The 19,025-nt window shown below is 45.2% G+C and overlaps 2 protein-coding genes across 2 annotated transcripts in view; both read left to right on the forward strand.

Moving 5' to 3' along the window:
- Positions 1 to 19,025, forward strand: part of SYTL5 (synaptotagmin like 5) — a 239,461-nt gene that overhangs the window by 84,933 nt on the left and 135,503 nt on the right. The gene's annotated exons all lie outside the window — the stretch shown is intronic.
- On the forward strand, positions 4,722 to 5,077 carry LOC123935540 (huntingtin-interacting protein M). Its single transcript, XM_045996456.1, has one exon. It carries the CDS (start codon positions 4,722 to 4,724, stop codon positions 5,061 to 5,063), a length of 342 nt encoding a protein of 113 aa, XP_045852412.1. The 3' UTR covers positions 5,064 to 5,077.

A 19,025-nucleotide genomic window follows, 5' to 3' on the forward strand; every position in this document is an offset into this window, starting at 1 on the left:
TGTTTTATCCTTGGTTAATTAAAATACAGTTGACTCTTGATCAACATGGGTTTGAACTGTGTGAGTCCACTTATATGTGAGTTTTTTTTCAATAAATGTACAATAAATATTTTTTTCTCTTATGATTTCCTTAACCTTTCTTTAGCTTTATCTTAAGAACACAGTATTTAATACGTATAACATACAAATGTGTGTTAACTGTTTTTGGTATCAGGAAAGCTCTCAGTCAACAGTAGGCTGCTAGTAGGCAAATTTGGGGGGAATCAACATTATGCATGGATTTTGTACTGCGAAGGGCTCTACACCCCAAACCTCCATGTTGATTAAGGGTCATCTGTGTAATAGATACAAAAATCATGTTCATCCAGACATGGGAGATGGATCCAAGTTCCAAGAACTCTATTAAAGTCCAAACTTTTCATTGTTTGTGGACAGATATGAGGTCATCTTAACCCCCATTCTTTTCTACAGTCGTGTTTGGTCACATTCCTTTTATTTAGCATACCCCAACTTACCCTGCCAGTTGAGGAAATAGCCCATTGCCATCTTTCTGAAATGTTCATTCTCTCACCTCTTATCTGCCTCATTCCCTATTCTTGTGCCAGGTCTCCGTTTCATTGTCCCTTCTTTAGAGGATATTCCTTGATTACTCCATCTAAGTTATATCTCCTCCTTATATCTTAGAATAATTTATTTTTAATATACATTTTTAATGTAATGTGGTTCTTCATTGAGGATACTTTTGCCCTTTAGGAAACATTTGATAATGTATAGAGATACTTCTTTGTATCACAACTGTATTGTGCTATTATCATCTAGTGGGTAGAGGCCAAGGATATTGCTAAATGTCCTGCTATATCCAGGAACAGCCCTTGTGCCCCACAAGAAAGAATGGTGTAGCCAAAAACACCAGTAGTGCAAAGGTTGATGATCTCTGCTTGAGATCATACATGACAACTTGGAATTACATATTTCTTTGGGTATCTGTCTTTCCATGAGACTCGATGCTTCACAAGGACAAGATAGTGTGTTTTGGTTAACATTGAACATCCAGCACCTCAGTGCTTGACATAAGGTAGATGCACAATAAATATTTGTTAAATGAAAGAAGAGCAGGCAGGAGGTAAGGATGAAAGGGAAAGACTTGATAATGAAAGTATATGAATGTGACCGTGTAGAGCAAGCTGCCAGAGTCCTCCCCACATGGTCACCTCACAAGCCCATTGCATGCATATTTGCCTGACTTTCCAATGTTAGGAGCTGCATTTCTTTGTGTGAGGGCTTTTATTAGGCTTTCAGAGCCCACTGCCCAATAACATGACAGTCCAGAATGCTGGGACAGTATCTTCCCTTGGGAAGTGTATCTTTTTGTGTCCCCTTAAGTTCTCCAGGGACAGAAATAGTGGACATTTTGTTTGCTTCCTTCCCTTCCTTGTCTCAATTCCTCACTTCCCTGTTAGTTTCCTGGGAATACCTCCCATGGTAGGCTGAAAACTGGTCCCCAAAGATAACCAGATCCAAGTCTCTTGAGCTTGCACATGTTACCTTCTATGGCAAAAGGGAATTTACATATAGGATTAAGATAAGGATCTTGAGATGGACCATGATTCTGTATTATGTGATAGAATCCAAGTGCAAATTCACATGCCTGTATAAGAGGGAGACAGGGAAACTTGACACAGAAAATGGAAATTGGACCACTGAGGCAAGATGCCACCCTTGGCTGTGAAGATGAAGGAAGGGGGCAAAGACAAGGAATGTGGCTCTGGGAGCTGGAAAAGTCCAAGAAACAGATTTTCCCCTGTAGCCTCCAGAGGGAGCATAGCGTTGTTGGCAGCATGTTTTCAGCCCAGTAACACTGTTACGGACTTCTCTCCAGAGCTGTAAGAGGCTAAATATGTATTCTTTTAAGCCACCAAATCTGTAGCAATTCATTAGTGGTCTAGGAATCTGATACAGATGTTGGCACAAGGAAGTAGTTTACTGCTGTAATGAGTGTCTAAAAATGTGGAAGCAGCTTTGGACTTGGATAATGGCTGTAGGCTGGAATAATTTTGAGAAGCATGATAGAAAATGCTAGATTACCTTGAACAGTTAGTAGAAATATGGATGTTAAAAATGCTGCTGGTGGGAACTCAAAGGGAAGTAAAGAGCACAGCGGAGAAAACCTACAGTGTCTTAAAGAAGACCCAAGACATCATAAATAACCTGCTGATGGAAATGTGAATGTCAGGTGTTGCTGGTAAAGATTTAGAAAGAAACTGGGAACATTATAATGGAAGCTAGAGAAAAGGGGATTCTTTTTTTTTTTTTTAAGATTTTATTTATTTATTTGTCAGACAGAGATCACAAGCAGGCAGAGAGGAGAAAGCAGGCTCCCTGCGGAGCAGAGAGCCAGATGTGGGGCTCGATCCCAGGACCCTGGGACCATGACCTGAGCTGAAGGCAGAGGCCTTAACCCACTGAGCCACCCAGGCGCCCCTCTTTTTTTTTTTTTTATTAATGTTTGTCAACCCTGGTCTGGGCCATTCAATCAATCAATCTATCTATCTATCTATCTATCTTTTAAGATTTTATTTATTTATTTAGCAGACAGAGATCACAAGCAGAAAGGCAGGCAGAGAGAGGCGGGGGTGGGTAGCAGGCTCCCCACTGAGCAGAGAGCCCGATGTGGGGCTCGAACCAGGACCCTGGGATCATGACCTGAGCTGAAGGCAGAGGCTTTAACCCACTGAGCCATCCCGGCACCCCAGAAGAGAGGATTCTTGTTATATGGTGGCAGAAATCTTGGCTGAATTTTGTCCTACAATTACACAGAAAGCAGAACTCATAAACAGTGAATCGAAGATTTGGTTGAGCAGATTCGAAGGCCTGTTCTTGTTTCTTCTTGCTACTTAGAGGAAAATGCTAGAGGAAAGTAAATTGAGGGAACAGCTGTTAAGCAAAAAAGAACCAGGACTTGAAGATAGGAGCCATTCTAAGCCTATCTAGATTGCAAAAGACAGTAAAATGAGAGGATTTGCTGTTAAGAAAGCATCCTGTGGAGATAAAAATCGAGCTTGTAGCTAGACACATCTTTTCTCTGAGGGATCAGATCAAAGTATTCAAACAGAGGGTTCTTTGAAGTGACATAGGGTGTGAAGCATGGATAACCTCAGCCCCCTCAACAGAAGCAAGGAGCTGAGATGGCATTTTCCTGGTGGGAATCTATGAACATGTCTCTTGTCTATGGGCATGAATCCCCATGACCTACAGGGTGACTACAAGTTTTCTGATTATGTTAAATCAGCACAAACAATGCCATCTTTAACTGGGAGGATAGATGAAAGGCGGCCATGGAACTCCCAAGATTCTCCCAGAGGAAAAGAAGCCAATAGAACTACTTAGCTGCAAACGTGTTGCACTCAGAATAAAGGGAGGATAACTTTGAGGACAGAGCCCAGGGGCTAGAGGGCAGAGCTAAGGACGAAGGTCGGAGAGAGAAGCCACAGTTATTCCCAGACCTTGAAACGTGTCTATGTCTGTAGGTGTCCCCGCCTGATCCGCTTCCTTTGATCAGAGACTCCTTGCTTCCTTCTACTCTCTTTTGGATTGGAAATGTCTGTTATCAGCTGTAAATGAACCAAAAATAAGGCAGAAACACACACTCAGCAGAGAGGAGAATTAAAATGAGAAAAGAATGATGGGGCGCCTGGGTGGCTCACTCAGTTAAGTGTCTGACTTTGGCTCAGGTTGTGATCCCCAGGTCCTGGGATTGAGCCTGGCAAGAGGCTCTGTGCTCAGCAGGGAGCCTGCTTCTGCCTCCCCTTTGGCCCCTCCCCCTGCTCATGCTCTCTCTCTGTTTCTCTTTCTCACATAAATAAATAAAATCTTTTAAAACTGAGGAAAAAATGAGAGGAAACATCTCTCGGTGCTTTGGCTTCACCTAAGACAGCCGAGAAGTCATGACTGGGATTAAACTAAGCCCAAGGTAAACTTCTCTCTCTCAACAATGTTTACCTGATGCTGATAGATGACTCCATGGCGCATCTCATTATGACTTCCAAAATGATCAAGAGATATTTTTCAAACAGTGTCACATGAAGACACTTAAAACGGGTATGAAATAAATGTGCGTTAAAAGATTCTATTTAATCAGTGAGGGAATGGGAAGATGCTCTGACTAGTTTATAGAGAACCCAAGGATTAGATACAGGGGTATTAATCAAGAATATTTAAACGAATGTGTAAATGGAGGCAAAACTGGTTTCATTCCATCATGTGGTAGGGGGAACAATGCAGTCTCTACTAGCCAAGACATTTTACATATTTATCACGAAACTGCAACTAACAAAGTGTTGTAAAAGACCTCAAAGACCCTAGAAGGCTAGGATCAGATCATGTGGAATGGTGTCCTAAGACAGGGAAAAGTTTTCCACTGAAATACATATTTATCTGTACAATGTTAAAATCAGGCAGAAAATGGCCATTTTCTCAAAATCAGGGTCCAGTCATTAGGATGACCAGGTTCCTGTCGTGGACATTTCTGGGCTGAGGCCCGATAAGGGCACAATGGGTACTGATGACATCACAATGTCTAGGATGTCACAAAGCATCTCCCTGACCAATGAGAGGCCAGAGCATGGGGATATAATGGGCGGACGTGACTGCTGGCGTCTTGAGAGGCCTAGTCCAGCTGAAGAATCAAGTAGAGCTGATTGGAGCCCAACCCAGCCAACATCATGTCGGGAAAGAAAAACCATGAGAGCTCCCATCAGACTCAAGCCCATCTTATAACAACTGAGCTCCGGTTCCCTGTGAGCTTCGTGGACCGCCTCCTGCAGGAGGACCAATACACACATCGCCTGAGTTCATCCACAACTGACTTCCTCCTTGCCATGCTTGACTACCTCACTGACTACATCCTGGACCTGGTGGGCACTGAGGCCAACAACAACAACATGCTGACCGCCCCACAAGATGTGGAGAGAGCAGTGGACAGTGGTGGAGACCCCCATCCACGCTTGAAGGATACAGCCTTCACACTGTTTGATGAGATGCCTGGATCCAGAAGGAACGGCTAAAGCCTGAATTCCTGGAGACTCGTGGCAGTCCTCACAGCCTCAGTCCAAGCCAAGTCTTCTCATAGCTGAGGAAGTCTGGCTTTTGTCATCAGTAAATGATATTAAAGGACTTAAGATCCAGTGCAATTTTTCTGACTGGTGTCTCTTTCTGTGCTCCTGAGTGAGAGGTATCTGTGGGACGCCCAGGAGGAGATCTCCCGTGGGGCGTGGAGGGTGGAAGGGGGTGTCAGTGTGGGAAGCTGGAATCTGGCGTTTCAGGGAGCGGTTTCTCTGGGGACAGCACGGGGAGTGGCCGGTTGGGGGGGAGGAGATCTCCCACGGGGAGTGGAGGGTGGAAGGGACAGTCGGTATGGGAGGCTGGAGTTGGGTATTTCAGGGAGCAGTTTACTGGGGACAGTGTTTGTGGGCAGGGGTGGTGTGTGGCCGTGGAGGGAGTAGCTGGTTGCGGCTGAAGGCTTTCTTCGTGATGGGGGGAATGTGTGGATGTCAGGAGGAGATGGCAGTGGGGGTGGGTAGAGAGGGTGGTGTAGCAGTTGGCATGAACCTAATGGGACAGGGGCTTTCCATGAAGACGGAGGAGCGACGGGAAACCGTGAAGAGGCATACGAAACTGAGCCATGCTCAGGTTGATTTCATTCATTTAGGCCCGGCCTCATTCCAAAAAAGGACTTGAGACACGGATTGTTAGCGCTGTGATGCTCTGTGAAGTATATCCTTCTTTCCTCTCTTGTGCACACTGGTAAATTAAGTGGATACACACACACACACACACACACACACATATACATACATACATACACACACATACACATACATACATACATACATACATACTACTCTCTTGCCTAAAACAGGCAATTCGAAGATTTCTTAATAGCTGCATGTCTCCCTCCTCACCCTCACTCTGCCTCCTTCCACCATCAAAGTGTGGAGCTGGCTTTGCCTTTGCCTACTTCACAGGAGTGTCCTTTCACTAACAGCGTCCGGGTTGTGTTTAGAGGTCATGGAATATGTGCTTGTAGAAATCCAAGGAACCATTCTTGCTCCGCAATGCCATTCAGAAACCTCACTGTCAAGATGTCTACCCCACAAAGTTGTGGTATGTTATGGAGAGCCAGGAAGCCCTCCTAGCCTTAGCCAAGTTCAACGGTTACTCTTCTGTTCATCCGAGTAGCCAGCAGGCCTCTCCCGGCTGCTGCAGGTGAGAGTCTCCGTCCCAGGAGGATCACAGGATAGCACCAGCATCGGCACCCCATCCCTGAAGGGGCGCGTCTTTGCACCCAGGGCATGGTTTCTTGTATTTGGTGTCCTTCAGCCAACACGGAGTGCCTCCAGGGTGAGTGATGTTAGGAAATCAATCGTTATGCTAAGATCTTGGTATGTTGGTCACGTAGCTGATTTTTAGAAGCTGTTGATTTTGGCTTATGGCAGTGGCTTGTTGTGGCACAAAATAGTCTCCTGGGTCCTTTACCAGAAGGCACAGCTAAGGAGGAATTCATTAAAGGCCAGAGATGTGAGGGTGCGTGCATAAGTTATGTCAGTGTAGCAGACCCGTGTGGTCAGGCGGTCACCTCACGGTCCGTGCAGTAGTGGACACTAATGGTCCCTGTGACACCTGTAGGGAGCCAGTCTTCTCGGGCTCACTCAGACGATCTGATGTCCGAGGTGGAGTCTGGAGTTTGAGCCTTTATGTCGCCAGCTTTATGTTGGCAAGCCCTCTACAGTCAGGAGGGCATGGGAGAACCGGGCAGGGCAGTGCCACCGTCCCTTTAAGAGCTTTGCTTCTGCTGTGCTTGTGGGTTTCCCAGGAAACATGGAGGCCATGATCAGTAGAGCATGGGTGTAAATGCAGCACCCTGCCACGTCCCCTCCTACATGGGCACAGGAATCCTACACTCAGGGAGGAAGGCGGGCAGAGACTGGCAATCACTGCCCTTGGGAAAGAATGAGCCACCCAAGTTTAGGCCCTTTGTGCATTTCAAAAAAGTGGGAGGTGGGGGATGGTGAGGAACGATTAACTCTAGGTCGGGACCTGGAGAGAGGACACCATTGATGACTAGTGCCCTGTTGGGAGTAGAGAGCGAAAGCTGGAGTGAGTGGGGATGGTCTGGGAAGACTGTGGCTGCCAAACCAGATCTGTGATCAAAGGCAGTATCGGGACAGGCTGGGGTCAGACACAGGTTACCACAGCAGAAAACATAATGTGTGAGAAGAGATGAGCCCAGAAACCAAGCCTCAGGGGAACCTGGAGGGGTGCGTGGCCTTGGGGAGGGTCATGTGGGCTTGGGATTGGCATGAGCACAAGGCCTGGACACTAGGCTGGCCTCTTACTGAGTAAAACCTTTGAGAACCATGGCATTTGAAGGCCCAGGCTCCCTTAGTCCCTGAATCTGACAGAACCTACAGGAAGTGGTCAGAGGGAGACCACCTAACTATTTAGAAAGAGCCTGTGGAGCCCCAAAATAAGATTCAAGAATGAGAAGACTATAAATATCAATAAATCATTTGCCTAAAGAACAAATTACAAAGTGACTGCTCACAGACACAATGGAGGTGGGCAGATGGGATCATTAGGCCTATAATGACGCTTTGAAAGGAAAATCAATCAGCTGCCAGCATTTAAAAATCAAGAACTTTTAACTTGAAAACTTCAATTGATGACTCCTCTGGTGAAATCACAATGTCTGGGCATACACGTGTATGTCATGTGAAGCTGACTGGCTGCTGTCCCATTCATACTGGGTCTCTCTGTTTTGTCCCAGCGCTCACCCTTCCTTGCTGGATCTCATATATGACCCTGTTCACTCACTTACAATACTCATCTGGCTTTTAAAGTTCCTTGAGTTCATCATCCCCATCATAATTTAATTGTAAAACCACAGTTTTCTGAAGGATGAAATTTTCTCTTTCAATAAATATGAACAGCACAGGGCTCATCAAAATTCTTTGCTATGGGGCCAATATATTCTGTTGTTCAAATTCACTGTTAGCTGACAGACGGTCATGTTTTAGTAGGACTATAGTGGAGTTCACGTTAGACTCTACTTGAGTTTGTCATCTGAACTAGTATAAACTCTGTTCAGTGAGAAGACTCCACTCATTTCAATGTTATGGCAAAACCTGACTGCTGTAAAGGTTACTGAATGCCAACCCTTTCCCACCCTGCTGTAGCTGATGGGTATCAGATACTTTCATAGCCTACAGCAGCCCCACATCACATTTGAATTGCACTATCAGAGTGATTTTTATTTTATCCTATTCTTTAAGGACTGTGGTTTTGAATCTAGGGACAGGCAATGAATAGGACATGAATGTGGCTGTTCCATTTAGTGTTACTGCTTCAGAGTCCTTCATGAAAACAGAAGATTGGTCTGTCATGTATTTAGCATTCCAGAATCACTGTGGGGAAATCCCCCCAAACTTCACGTGTTTAAACAAACTTAACTAAAGGAAACCAGTGTGCAGCAGGGAGGCAGGTTAGATACTGTGGTTGTGTGATATCTTGGCTTATGCCACGTAGGATGAAAGCAGTTGACCAACTTGACCGTGGAGGAGAGGGTGTTCGTGACGTATTGGGACAAAATAGTGACAGAAGAGGGCGGAAAGTGTGGTCTGGTCTCCCATAGGTGTGGTTTCCTTGGGGTGGGGGTTGGGCACATCAGCTTCCACAGCTGTCAGATGAGGAGGTTGGACTAAATTGTCAGTCTGAGCTTTTCCTAAGGGAAGTCCATACTGACAGTGGGGAAATGGGGATAAAGGATACGGATTCTTTCTGAGCATCTCCATGTCACAGCTGGGGCCACTGAGGCCCAGAGATGACACTCCACTCTCCCAACGTCACATGGCAAGTGGGTAGAACAGCAAATATGACAGTCACGTTCTGGTAACTTTGCTGAGGCCCCGCCGCTACTGTACCCTGAGAAATGAGCCTGAAGATAGAAAGTGTTAAATGTTCTCCTCTGGGATACAGAAGCTAATATCTTCAACACAGGGTTGTTAAGGTCTCTTGGACTTCTAGGAAAGCACAAGGAACAACCCACTCCCTAAAACTGTCCCTTCTGTTTTATTTGGAAAAGGCCAGACAGGTTGGGATCAGAGGACTGATCTTCTGCTACAGGTCTTTGAGCTTTGCGAATCCTGGTTCCATTTGTTCCACCTGCGAATCTTGTCCCACTGAACACTGAACATTGTGACAGCCGTGTCATGAACCCATCTCCTTCTCAAATAAGGTGTTCTCGAAATTCTCACTCTGTCCGCTGACGGGGTCTTAAGAGTGATTTTGTGATGACATCAGAAGCCTGTGCTTAATAGTTTATTCTGGAAGCATCTTGAAGTTACTGTCTTTTTTTTTTTTTTTTTTTAATGGGGTTCTGAGACCATCCTTATTGTTGAAGACAGTCTCTGGGCTGTAGATGATTATAGTGCCCTCAGAGAAGCCCCAGTGTAAAGCAGATGACAAACTTTGAAGATAGAAGAAGCTGTGACTCAAGAAATTCAGCTCTAGAAGCAGGAGAAGGCAAGGAAATGGATTCTACCCTAGAGCTTTCAAAGGTCATGCAACCCTATCTACACCTCAATGTTGGCCTGGTGAAGCGGATTTCAATGTATGACCTAGAAGAAAATAAACGTGCATTGTTTAAAGCCACCAAGTCTGTGGCAGTTCGTTACAACAGCCATAGGAAACTAACGCAGGTGAGGAGGAAGGTTGTGTCGCCTCCTATGGAGCACAGACCCACACTCCAAGAAAACTCAGCCTTTTCCACAGAGAACAAACTGAAGTCTCCTGGCTTCAATGTATCATTTGGTTCTGAAGGGCCCAGGAGCTCTTTCTGAAGATCTTGTAAACAAACCCGCCAGAACTGAACCAGATTTGGAAAAAAATTAAACATCAAGAAAAACACAAAGTTAGAGAAGAAAATGACCGTTATTAAAAATTTACATTAGAAAAATAGCATCAACCAAGTACTATCTGTACTCTGGATTCACCTAGAAGAAATGAGACACTTCTGGGTATCAGTTGAGAATGAGGTACACTTCTGTGTCTACGAATGTGTACCTGGCTCTCACAGGTGAACCCCCTGGGCATATCAGCGTGATCTTCAAAACAGAAGGTATTTCTGAGAGAGAGAGCGCATGTGAGCATGACTGAGCAGGTTTGGGAGCACCTGAGGGAGAGAATCTTCAGCAGGCTTCATGGAGTCTGACGCAGGGCTTGATCTCACGACCCCAATCATGAACTGAGCCAAAACAGAGTTGGAAATGCATTTTTTTTTTTAACTCACGAGGAACTGGCAGATATTGTAACCAATTCAAAAGAGAATCCAAAGAATATAGAAATATAATATTTAAATGTGTACATGGGGAAAAGTGGTTTTATTTTGGACCTCTACTGGACAGCATTCCGTATGTCTGTTGGTTACCAGCAGTTTACAAAGGGCTGTAAGAGAGCTCAAAGACGATGCAAGGCTAGAATCCGGTAACCAGGAGTGGAGTGTCCTAAAGACAGGGTACTGATTATATTGAAACATTCATTTCCTTTTTAAAGCTAGGCTATCAGATCACCTAGAAAATGTTCCCTCATACAGAGGGTTCAATCAACACGGAGACCAGGTTTCCATAATAGACGTTTCTAGGCAGGTCCTGATCAGGGCCCAGTGTCATCACTGACATCACAATGTCCGAGTTGCCTTAAAGGCAGTTCCCGGGCCAGTGAGGGGCACAGTGGGCAGGAGGGAGCACTGGTATCCTGACAGACCCAGGCCCCTGGCACCATCAGGCAGGGCCAAACCCAGCTACCATGATGCCTGGGAGAAGAAGCCCCTGGCACTATCCTCGACACAGACAGAGGAGGCACAGTGTGTCCCGCTCCATGAGAGCTGAGCTCCAATTCCCAGTTAGCCGCGTGGACCGCCTCCTGAGAGAGGGCCGCTTCGCTCAGCGCCTGAGCTCATATACACCAATCTTCCTCGCCGGCATTCTCGAGTACCTGACGGCCAACATCCTCGAGCTGGCGGGCCAGGAGGCCTGCAACAACAACAAGATACGCATCACCCCAGAGCACGTGCAGACGGCCCTGGGCACCCACCAGCACCTGAGCCGCCTCTTTGAGGACAGCGCCTGCCCTCAGGAGGAGGGGGTGCCCCAGCCCAGAAAGTGGTGCGGCCTGGGTCCCAGAGCCAACAGCCTCATCTAGTCCCCGGCCCCACACATAGATGAGGGAGGCCTGCTCTCCTGTCAGCAAAAGCCATTAAAGGACTTAAGATCCAGTACAATTTTTCTGACTGGTGTCTGTTTCTGTGCTCCTGAGTGGGAGGTATCTGTGGGACGTCCAGGAGGAGATCTCCCGTGGGGAGTGGAGGGTGGAAGGGGGTGTCAGTGTGGGAAGCTGGAGTCCGTTTCAGGGAGCGGTTTCTCTGGGGACAGCACGGGGAGTGGCCATGGCTGGAGTGGCCGGTTGGGGGAGAGGAGACCTCCCACGGGGAGTGAAGGGTGGAAGGGATGGTCGGTGTGGGAGGCTGGAGTTGGGTATTTCAGGGAGCAGTTTACTGGGGACAGTGTTTGCAGGCGGGGGTGGTGTATTTCCGTGGAGGTTGCCGGGAGCAAAGACTTCCTCCCTGGCTCTGAGCAAGTCAACGCCTCCCAGGAGGATGGCTTGGGAGGGCGGCCGGGAGGGTCCCGGGCATGTCGAATTCCCAGAACGAAGATGGTAACCGGGGTGGGGCCGAAGGCTTCTTTCGTGATGGGGGAATGTGTGGATGTCAGGAGGAGATGGCAGTGGGGGTGGGTAGAGAGGGTGGTGTAGCAGTTGGCATGAACCTAATGGGACAGGGGCTTTCCATGAAGACGGAGGAGCGACGGGAAACCGTGACGAGGCATACGAAAAGGAGCCATGCTCAGGTTGATTTCATTCATTTAGGCCCGGCCTCATTCCAAAAAAGGACTTGAGACACGGATTGTTAGTGCTGTGATGCTCTGTGAAGTATATCCTTCTTTCCTCTCTCGTGTACACTGGTAAATAGTAGCATCAAAGGTATTATCTGGCTTAAGACGTGCAGTCCCAGAAGTTCTTAATGGTTATTAATAGTTTTATGTATTAATCCGTGTATTTCTTTGAGAAGAAGGGAGAGGGAGGGGTTGAGGGACAAGGGAGAGAGAGAATCTTAAGCAGGTTCCACACCCATTGCAGAGCCTGACTCGGGGCTCAGTCTCACAACCCTGAGATTATGAGCTGAGTCACAATCAAGAGTTGGATGCTTAACCGACTGAGCCACCCAGGCGCCCTTTAACAGATTATTTGTAAATGTATTCCATTACAAACACATTTGTTAGTCTCATCCTCAGCTGAAACACCTAGCCTGTGTATGGTCATATTTTGATGGAGCGACCTAGAGTTCTCAGTGGCTGAATGCCTGTTTGGAGAGGTGTAAGTGTGTTCTGTGTAAATCCTGTCCCAAATGGTGGACTCACAAGTACATACGATTCTTATAAACACTCTTGTGCTGTTTTGGGTTAAAAATAGTTGTCACATCGAGTGTTCTGGCAGTCTGTCTCGTCTCCTTCCTGTGACTGTCGGCATCTGCCATTTTCTCCTGTTCGTCATCTGCTCAAGAGCCTCCCTCTGTCACCCCTGGCCTGTCATAGAGGGCTGCTCAGAGGTCACCTCGGCGGGTTCAACAGTGGGATCAGAGGAGCTAGGTTGGCCATGCTGGTTCACCATTTTGTCGCCATGTGATCTGGGACAGTCCTCTTTTCTCTCTGAGCAGCACTGTCCTCATGTGTTAAATGCAGACACTAAGAGTTCCTCCATCTTTGGATTTTCGCAAAGATTAAGTTAATGTGTGCCTGGAAGCTGCGGCAGAGTGCGGTGCCCGGCACCGAGAGTGTCCTTAATGAGTAGCTGCCTGTCTCTCCCTCCCTGTAGACCAGAGGCTTAGGGGTGTTTCCCAAGCGCCCCTGGGCCTGGCTATCCCATGATGGTGGGGTGCCTGGGCCTCTGGCTATGGAAGCACAGCCTGCTGCCGCCTGTGGCGAGATAGGCAAGTGCCACGGAGAGGAGAGGAAGAAGCCAGAGGCACACACCCGGGAACCAGACAGGCCTCAGTCTGGTTTCCTTTCTGCTCCCCTCTGCCTAGTAACCCGCCCTCCCTCTGCCTCCTTCCACCGATTGTCTAAGCAGAAAGACTGGTTTGGCTTTTAGCACATTCACAGAGGTATCCCGAGAAAAATAGTATGAAGGTTGTACTTACAGCATGTTAGAATATGTGTTTTTATAAATCCAAGAAACCTTTCTTGACACATACTGCCCCTTCAACCCTGTATTCACAGAAACACTGTCAAGATCCACCCCATGACATTATTTTCTAGAATTCATTACTCTCTATTTTAGTGAGAGTCTTCTGAGGGGGCTCAAGGAGCTACCACAGGGATCTGTGGCCTCTCTAGGAGCTTTCTTTCTGCGTCAGCATCCTCTCCTTCTGTTTGGCCCTCAGTGGTCTTGGTAGGCCTTGGCCACCTGTGTGAACTTCTCTCGCACCTTGGTCATTTGTTATGGAGAGCCATGAAGACCTCCTAGCCTTCGGCAAGTTCAGCTCTCTCTCTCCTCTTCATGTGAGTTGGCAAGCAGGCCTCTCTCCAGCAAGTGGAGGTTCACCAGGTTCTGGTAGTTTCCTTGGGGACACATCATCCTCCCTGGCCATAAAGTGCAGAGGTTGGACCAAATTTCTTTGAAGGTCTCCTTGAGGTATAAGTCCAATGATCAGTCTGTGAGCTTTTCCTAAGAAAAATTCCGTACTAACAATATGTGGGGCACAGGGGACAGGGCTTTTTTTAGGGTCTCCATTTTATTTCAGAGGCCGGTTTGGCCCCAGCATGGTAATCAGCTCTCCCAACATCACAGTCAGAAGGAGAATGTGTCTCTCCTACCTGTTGAGGTTCTTTCGGATATCCTGAGAAACAGGCCTTGAGATAGGAAGTGTTTCATGTTCTCCTCTGGGAAAAAGAAGCTAAACTCTTAGTGTCTCTGGGATGTAGGGAAGGACTATCAACTTAGTTGTATTTTATTTAGGAAATCTGATAGGTTAGGATAAAAAGACTGATTTCATACTTTGTTTTTATTTAAATTCAATTAGCCTTCATATCAACATCAATGTATCAACGTCATTAGTGTTTTATCTTTGTACTTCGCAAACACAGGTCTTGTGCCTGGTATCTTATGTTGAGCAACCTCAAGAACACTTCTGCTCCTCAGTTAACTTGTTCTCAGAATTTTGAGTCAGTCTTTTTTTTTTTTTAAAGATTTTATTTATTTATTTGACAGACAGAGATCACAAGTAGGCAGAGAGGCAGGCAGAGAGAGAGGAGGAAGCAGGCTCCCCGCGGAGCAGAGAGCCCGATGTGGGGCTCGATCCCAGGACCCTGAGATCATGACCTGAGCCGAAGGCAGAGGCCTTAACCCACCGAGCCACCTAGACGCCCCTGACCTCGTCTTAAAAGTCGTTATGTGATGACATCAGAAGCCTGTACTCAAGGGCCTATTCTTGGAAATACCTGATCTCTTCCTGGGATTCTCAGACAGTCCTTCTTTGTTGAAAACAAGGTCCCTGGGGCGCCTGGGTGGCTCAGTGGATTAAGCCGCTGCCTTCGGCTCAGGTCATGATCTCAGGGTCCTGGGATCGAGCCCCGCATCGGGCTCTCTGCTCCGTGGGGAGCCTGCTTCCTCCTCTCTCTCTGCCTGCCTCTCTGCCTACTTGTGATCTCTCTCTGTCAAATAAATAAATAAAATCTTTAAAAAAAAAAAAAAAAAAAAAAAAAAAAAAAAAAAAAGAAAACAAGGTCCCTGTCCCATAGCTGATTGTATGGCCTTGGTGGAACCACCAGAGTGAAACAAAAAATAATCCAGAGGAGTCAGACAATTATGGCTGTGGTTAACTTATTACTGATAATTTTCACAAGTGAAAACTTGTGGGAGGCATAAGAATAATGCAAATGAAGGTGAAATTACTTCCCCCGCCCCATGATATGCAAAAGAAGATAATAAAGCCAACTCAAAAGAGATGAGTTTTGAACAAAAGGCCTACTAACCTGATTAAGACTATTTTGGAAAAAGTCTGGAGTGGGCTCGGAACATCTGTATTTTAATAAAATCTCTAGGGATAAGTTTTATATACACCCTCCGTTTGAAAGCACTGGCCTAGAAGATGCTAGTTGCAAATTAAAATAGTAAGATTGCAGTCAAATATTTAAAAATAACTGAAATTACACTGATAACACTATAGTATTGTTGCCTTAATATCATCAGGGGAAGTACCACCAGAACTTCAGTAAGTAGAAACAATGGACAGTGAGAATACTGACAAAGCTCTAGAAACTTCCTATATATGCTACAGTTTCTAAACATTTTTTTTTAAGATTTTATTTATTTGACAGAGAGAAATTACAAGAGAGGCAGGCAGAGAGAGAGGAAGGGAAGCAGGTTCTCCGCTGAGCAGAGAGCCCGACGCGGGACTCGATCCCAGGACCCTGAGATCATGACCTGAGCCGAAGGCAGCGGCTTAACCCACTGAGCCACCCAGGCGCCCCTATGCTACAGTTTCTAAAATATTTTTGTTAATAATGTTATCCCTATTCAGATTTAACCTAGAGGAAGTTGATAACCTCTTTTGAGAATTTTTCCCATGCAACTCATAAACAGTAGTATATCCAATAAACCTCATAATTCTACCACCTCTCTTTTTACAAGGTGACAAAATTTTCTGATGTTCAGGGCCTTCTGGGAAATCTCAAAGGGAGTTTTAAGTGCCAAATATCCTTTGAAGTATGATTTTATTTCATTTTTCATTTAGGATTCATTGTGGGGAAGGAAAAAATAAAATTGCCAGGATATTTGAGCACTTAAGATCGGATTATGGAAGCTTCAGAAAGTGAATGGTTGTAGCTTGGCCACCTGTTTCTTAAGTGGCAAAGTAATAACCATCCAGAATTTATGTAATTTCGTTTATTTCTTTTATTTTAAAGAGAATAATTAGAGTCATGATGAAGTCAGAGCAAATGGTAGAAAGTTTTTCTTTTGAAGTACAAAATCTCTAGTTTGGGGGTCAGATTACAAAGAAGGTAGTTCAGAGAAACCAATTTTGAACTTCTGAATTCCCGAACTGTAAGCAAATAAATGTATGTGTGGTTTTCTTTTATTGTTTTTTAAAAATTATTTTTATTAACATATAATGTATTATTTGCCCCACGAGTACAGGTCTGTGAATCGTCAGGCTTACACACTTCACAGCACTCACTATATCACATACCCTCCCCAATGAATGTATGTGTTTTTTTTTTTAAAGATTTTATTTATTTATTTGACAGAGAGAGATCACAAGTAGATAGAGAGGCAGGCAGAGAGGGAGAGAGAGGGAAAGCAGGCTACCTGCTGAGCAGAGAGCCCGACGCCGACCTCGATCCCAGGACCCCGGGATCATGACCTGAGCCGAAGGCAGCGGCTTAACCCACTGAGCCACCCAGGTGCCCCTGAATGTATGTGTTTTTAAGGCCATCATGGTTTTAGTCATTTGTTGGAGCCGTCATAGGAAACTTGTACAGCTAAGGAGTCACCTTTTGCAATCTCTTAGTAAGAGCAGATCCATACTCTAACACAATTTGGTCTGTCTTACTGAAAGCAAATCAAATTCTCAGATTGAGTTACTATTCAATATGTTGTTTGGTATTAAATTAACTACAACTTCATTTTGAAAATCTTATAAACTTGGGAAAATTGAGTCCAGTTTGGAAAAATTTAGCACAAATTTGTGTTCCTTTGGAAATTGTCTTTTTGCGACTTTTCTGCAGCTTTCTGTATGTGCTCTCTTTTGTCTTTGAGCATCCTCATCCTCATTCTGATTCTGGAACAAAAAGCCATTTTACTTTAGAAAAGCAATACTTTCTGGGTTATAATGTATCCAAAATAAAATAACTGAGAGAGTAGATCAGAAAATGAAAACTAAAGAAACAGAGGTCAACATTCATTGCATTGGTGCTTTGGATTCACCTGAACAACCAAGAAAAGACATGCCTAGGCTTAAACTCTGCATGAGACACCCTTCTCTGGCAATGAACTTTACCTAGCTCTGGTAGGTTAATGTATTAGGAATTTCTATTTGACCTCTAAGATGATTAGAAGATAATTTTCAGAACAAGATAAAATCATGACGTCCATACAGATATGAAATGAATGTGTGAAAAGGTTTTTGTTACCTCATGAGAGACTCGAGAGATGTTATACCCATTTAAAAAGGAATAGAAAGAACAAAGAACCTAGATGTCCATCAACAGATGAATGGATAAAGAAGATGTGGTATATATGTACAATGGAATACTATGCAGCCATCAAAAGAAATGAAATCTTGCCATTTGCGATGACATGGATGGAACTAGAGGGTATCATGCTTAGTGAAATAAGTCAATCAGAGAAAGACAACTGTCATATGATCTCCCTGATATGAGGAAGTGGAGATGCAACATGGGGGGTTTGGGGGGTAGGAAAATAATAAATGAAACAAGATGGGATTGGCAGGGAGACAAACCATAAGAGACTGTTAATCTCACAAGACAAAGTAAGGGTTGCTGGTGGTGGGTAAGGAGAGGGTGGTGGGTTTATAGACATTGGAGAGGGTATGTGTTATGGTGAGTGCTGTGAAGTCTGTAAACCTGGCGATTCACAGACCTGTACTCCTGGGGCTAATAATACATTATACATTTATAAAAAAATAAAAAGAAGTAGAAAGAACAGACACAAGAATACTGTTCCGTAATATTACCCGGAGTTTAGAGTCACATGTCCTAGGATGGAAGCACTGTCCCAAAGGTTGAGCCATAGGCCCAGGGCACAGCTTTAAACCACAGAGGACTGTTTTCAGGCCTTGAAACCTAATGGATCTTGCTGGCTGGATTGAGAAATTTCTTGGAGATGGTGACTTTTCTTTCCTAGTTCTCCCTAGTTAAAACAGAATACATGTAACTATTCTCCTATGCCTGTCTACCATTGTATTTTGAGGATAAATATATATATATTTTTATTCGACAGAGAGAAATCACAACTAGGCAGAGAGGCAGGCAGAGAGAGAGGAGGAAGTAGGCTTCCTGCGGAACAGAGAGCCCGATGCGGGGCTCGATCCCAGGACCCTGGGATCATGACCCGAGCTGAAGGCAGAGGATTTAGCCCACTGAGCCACCCAGGTGCCCTGAGGATAAATAATTTTTTAGTTTCACAAGTCCACAAATGGAGAGGAATTTTGCCCCAAGATAGACTGCTCCAGAATCTCACCCACACCTGATTTAGGTAATGAGATTTTAGACTTGGAGTTGGTACTCTAATGGGTTAAGACTTTTAGGTTGATGGGATATTTTGAATGTGGAATGGACATGCATCTCCAGGGGCCAGAGGGTAGACTTTGGTAGGCTGCATATCCAAGTGTTAATCCATAAACTCGTGAAAGTTATTTTATATGGCAAAAGAGTTTTTATAAATATGATGAAGTAAAGGATTTTGAGATGGGGAGAATATCTTGGATTATATGGATGGGCCCTAAATGCAATCACCAAGTGTCCTTATGAGAGGAAGCTAGAGGGGCATTCAGTACAGAAGAGGAAGGCATGGTGACCACTGAAGCAAGATGCTAGGCTTTTGACTTTGGAGCTGGTGGAAGGGACCACAGACAAGGAATGCATCCTTAGGTGTTTGAAAAGATGAACAAATTCTCCCCTAGAGACTATGGAGAGAGTGTGACCCTGTCAACACCCGGAGCTTAGCCCGCAGAAGTAATTTCAAACTTCTGACCTCTAGAACCATAAGATAATAAATGCATGCTGGTTAAAGCCACCAAGATTGTGGTAATTTGTTACAGAAGCCAAAGGAAATGAATACACCTCCCGAATAAACTTATATCCACTCACATCAGCGTCTGCTCCTAAGGGAAC

This window comes from Meles meles, chromosome X (genome assembly GCF_922984935.1).
Source record: "Meles meles chromosome X, mMelMel3.1 paternal haplotype, whole genome shotgun sequence".
NCBI lineage: Eukaryota > Metazoa > Chordata > Mammalia > Carnivora > Mustelidae > Meles > Meles meles.

What these genes read in the sequence shown, in the direction of transcription:
- LOC123935540 (XM_045996456.1), top strand. Translation starts at nt 4,722, where the DNA reads ATGTCGGGAAAGAAAAACCATGAGAGCTCCCATCAGACTCAAGCCCAT.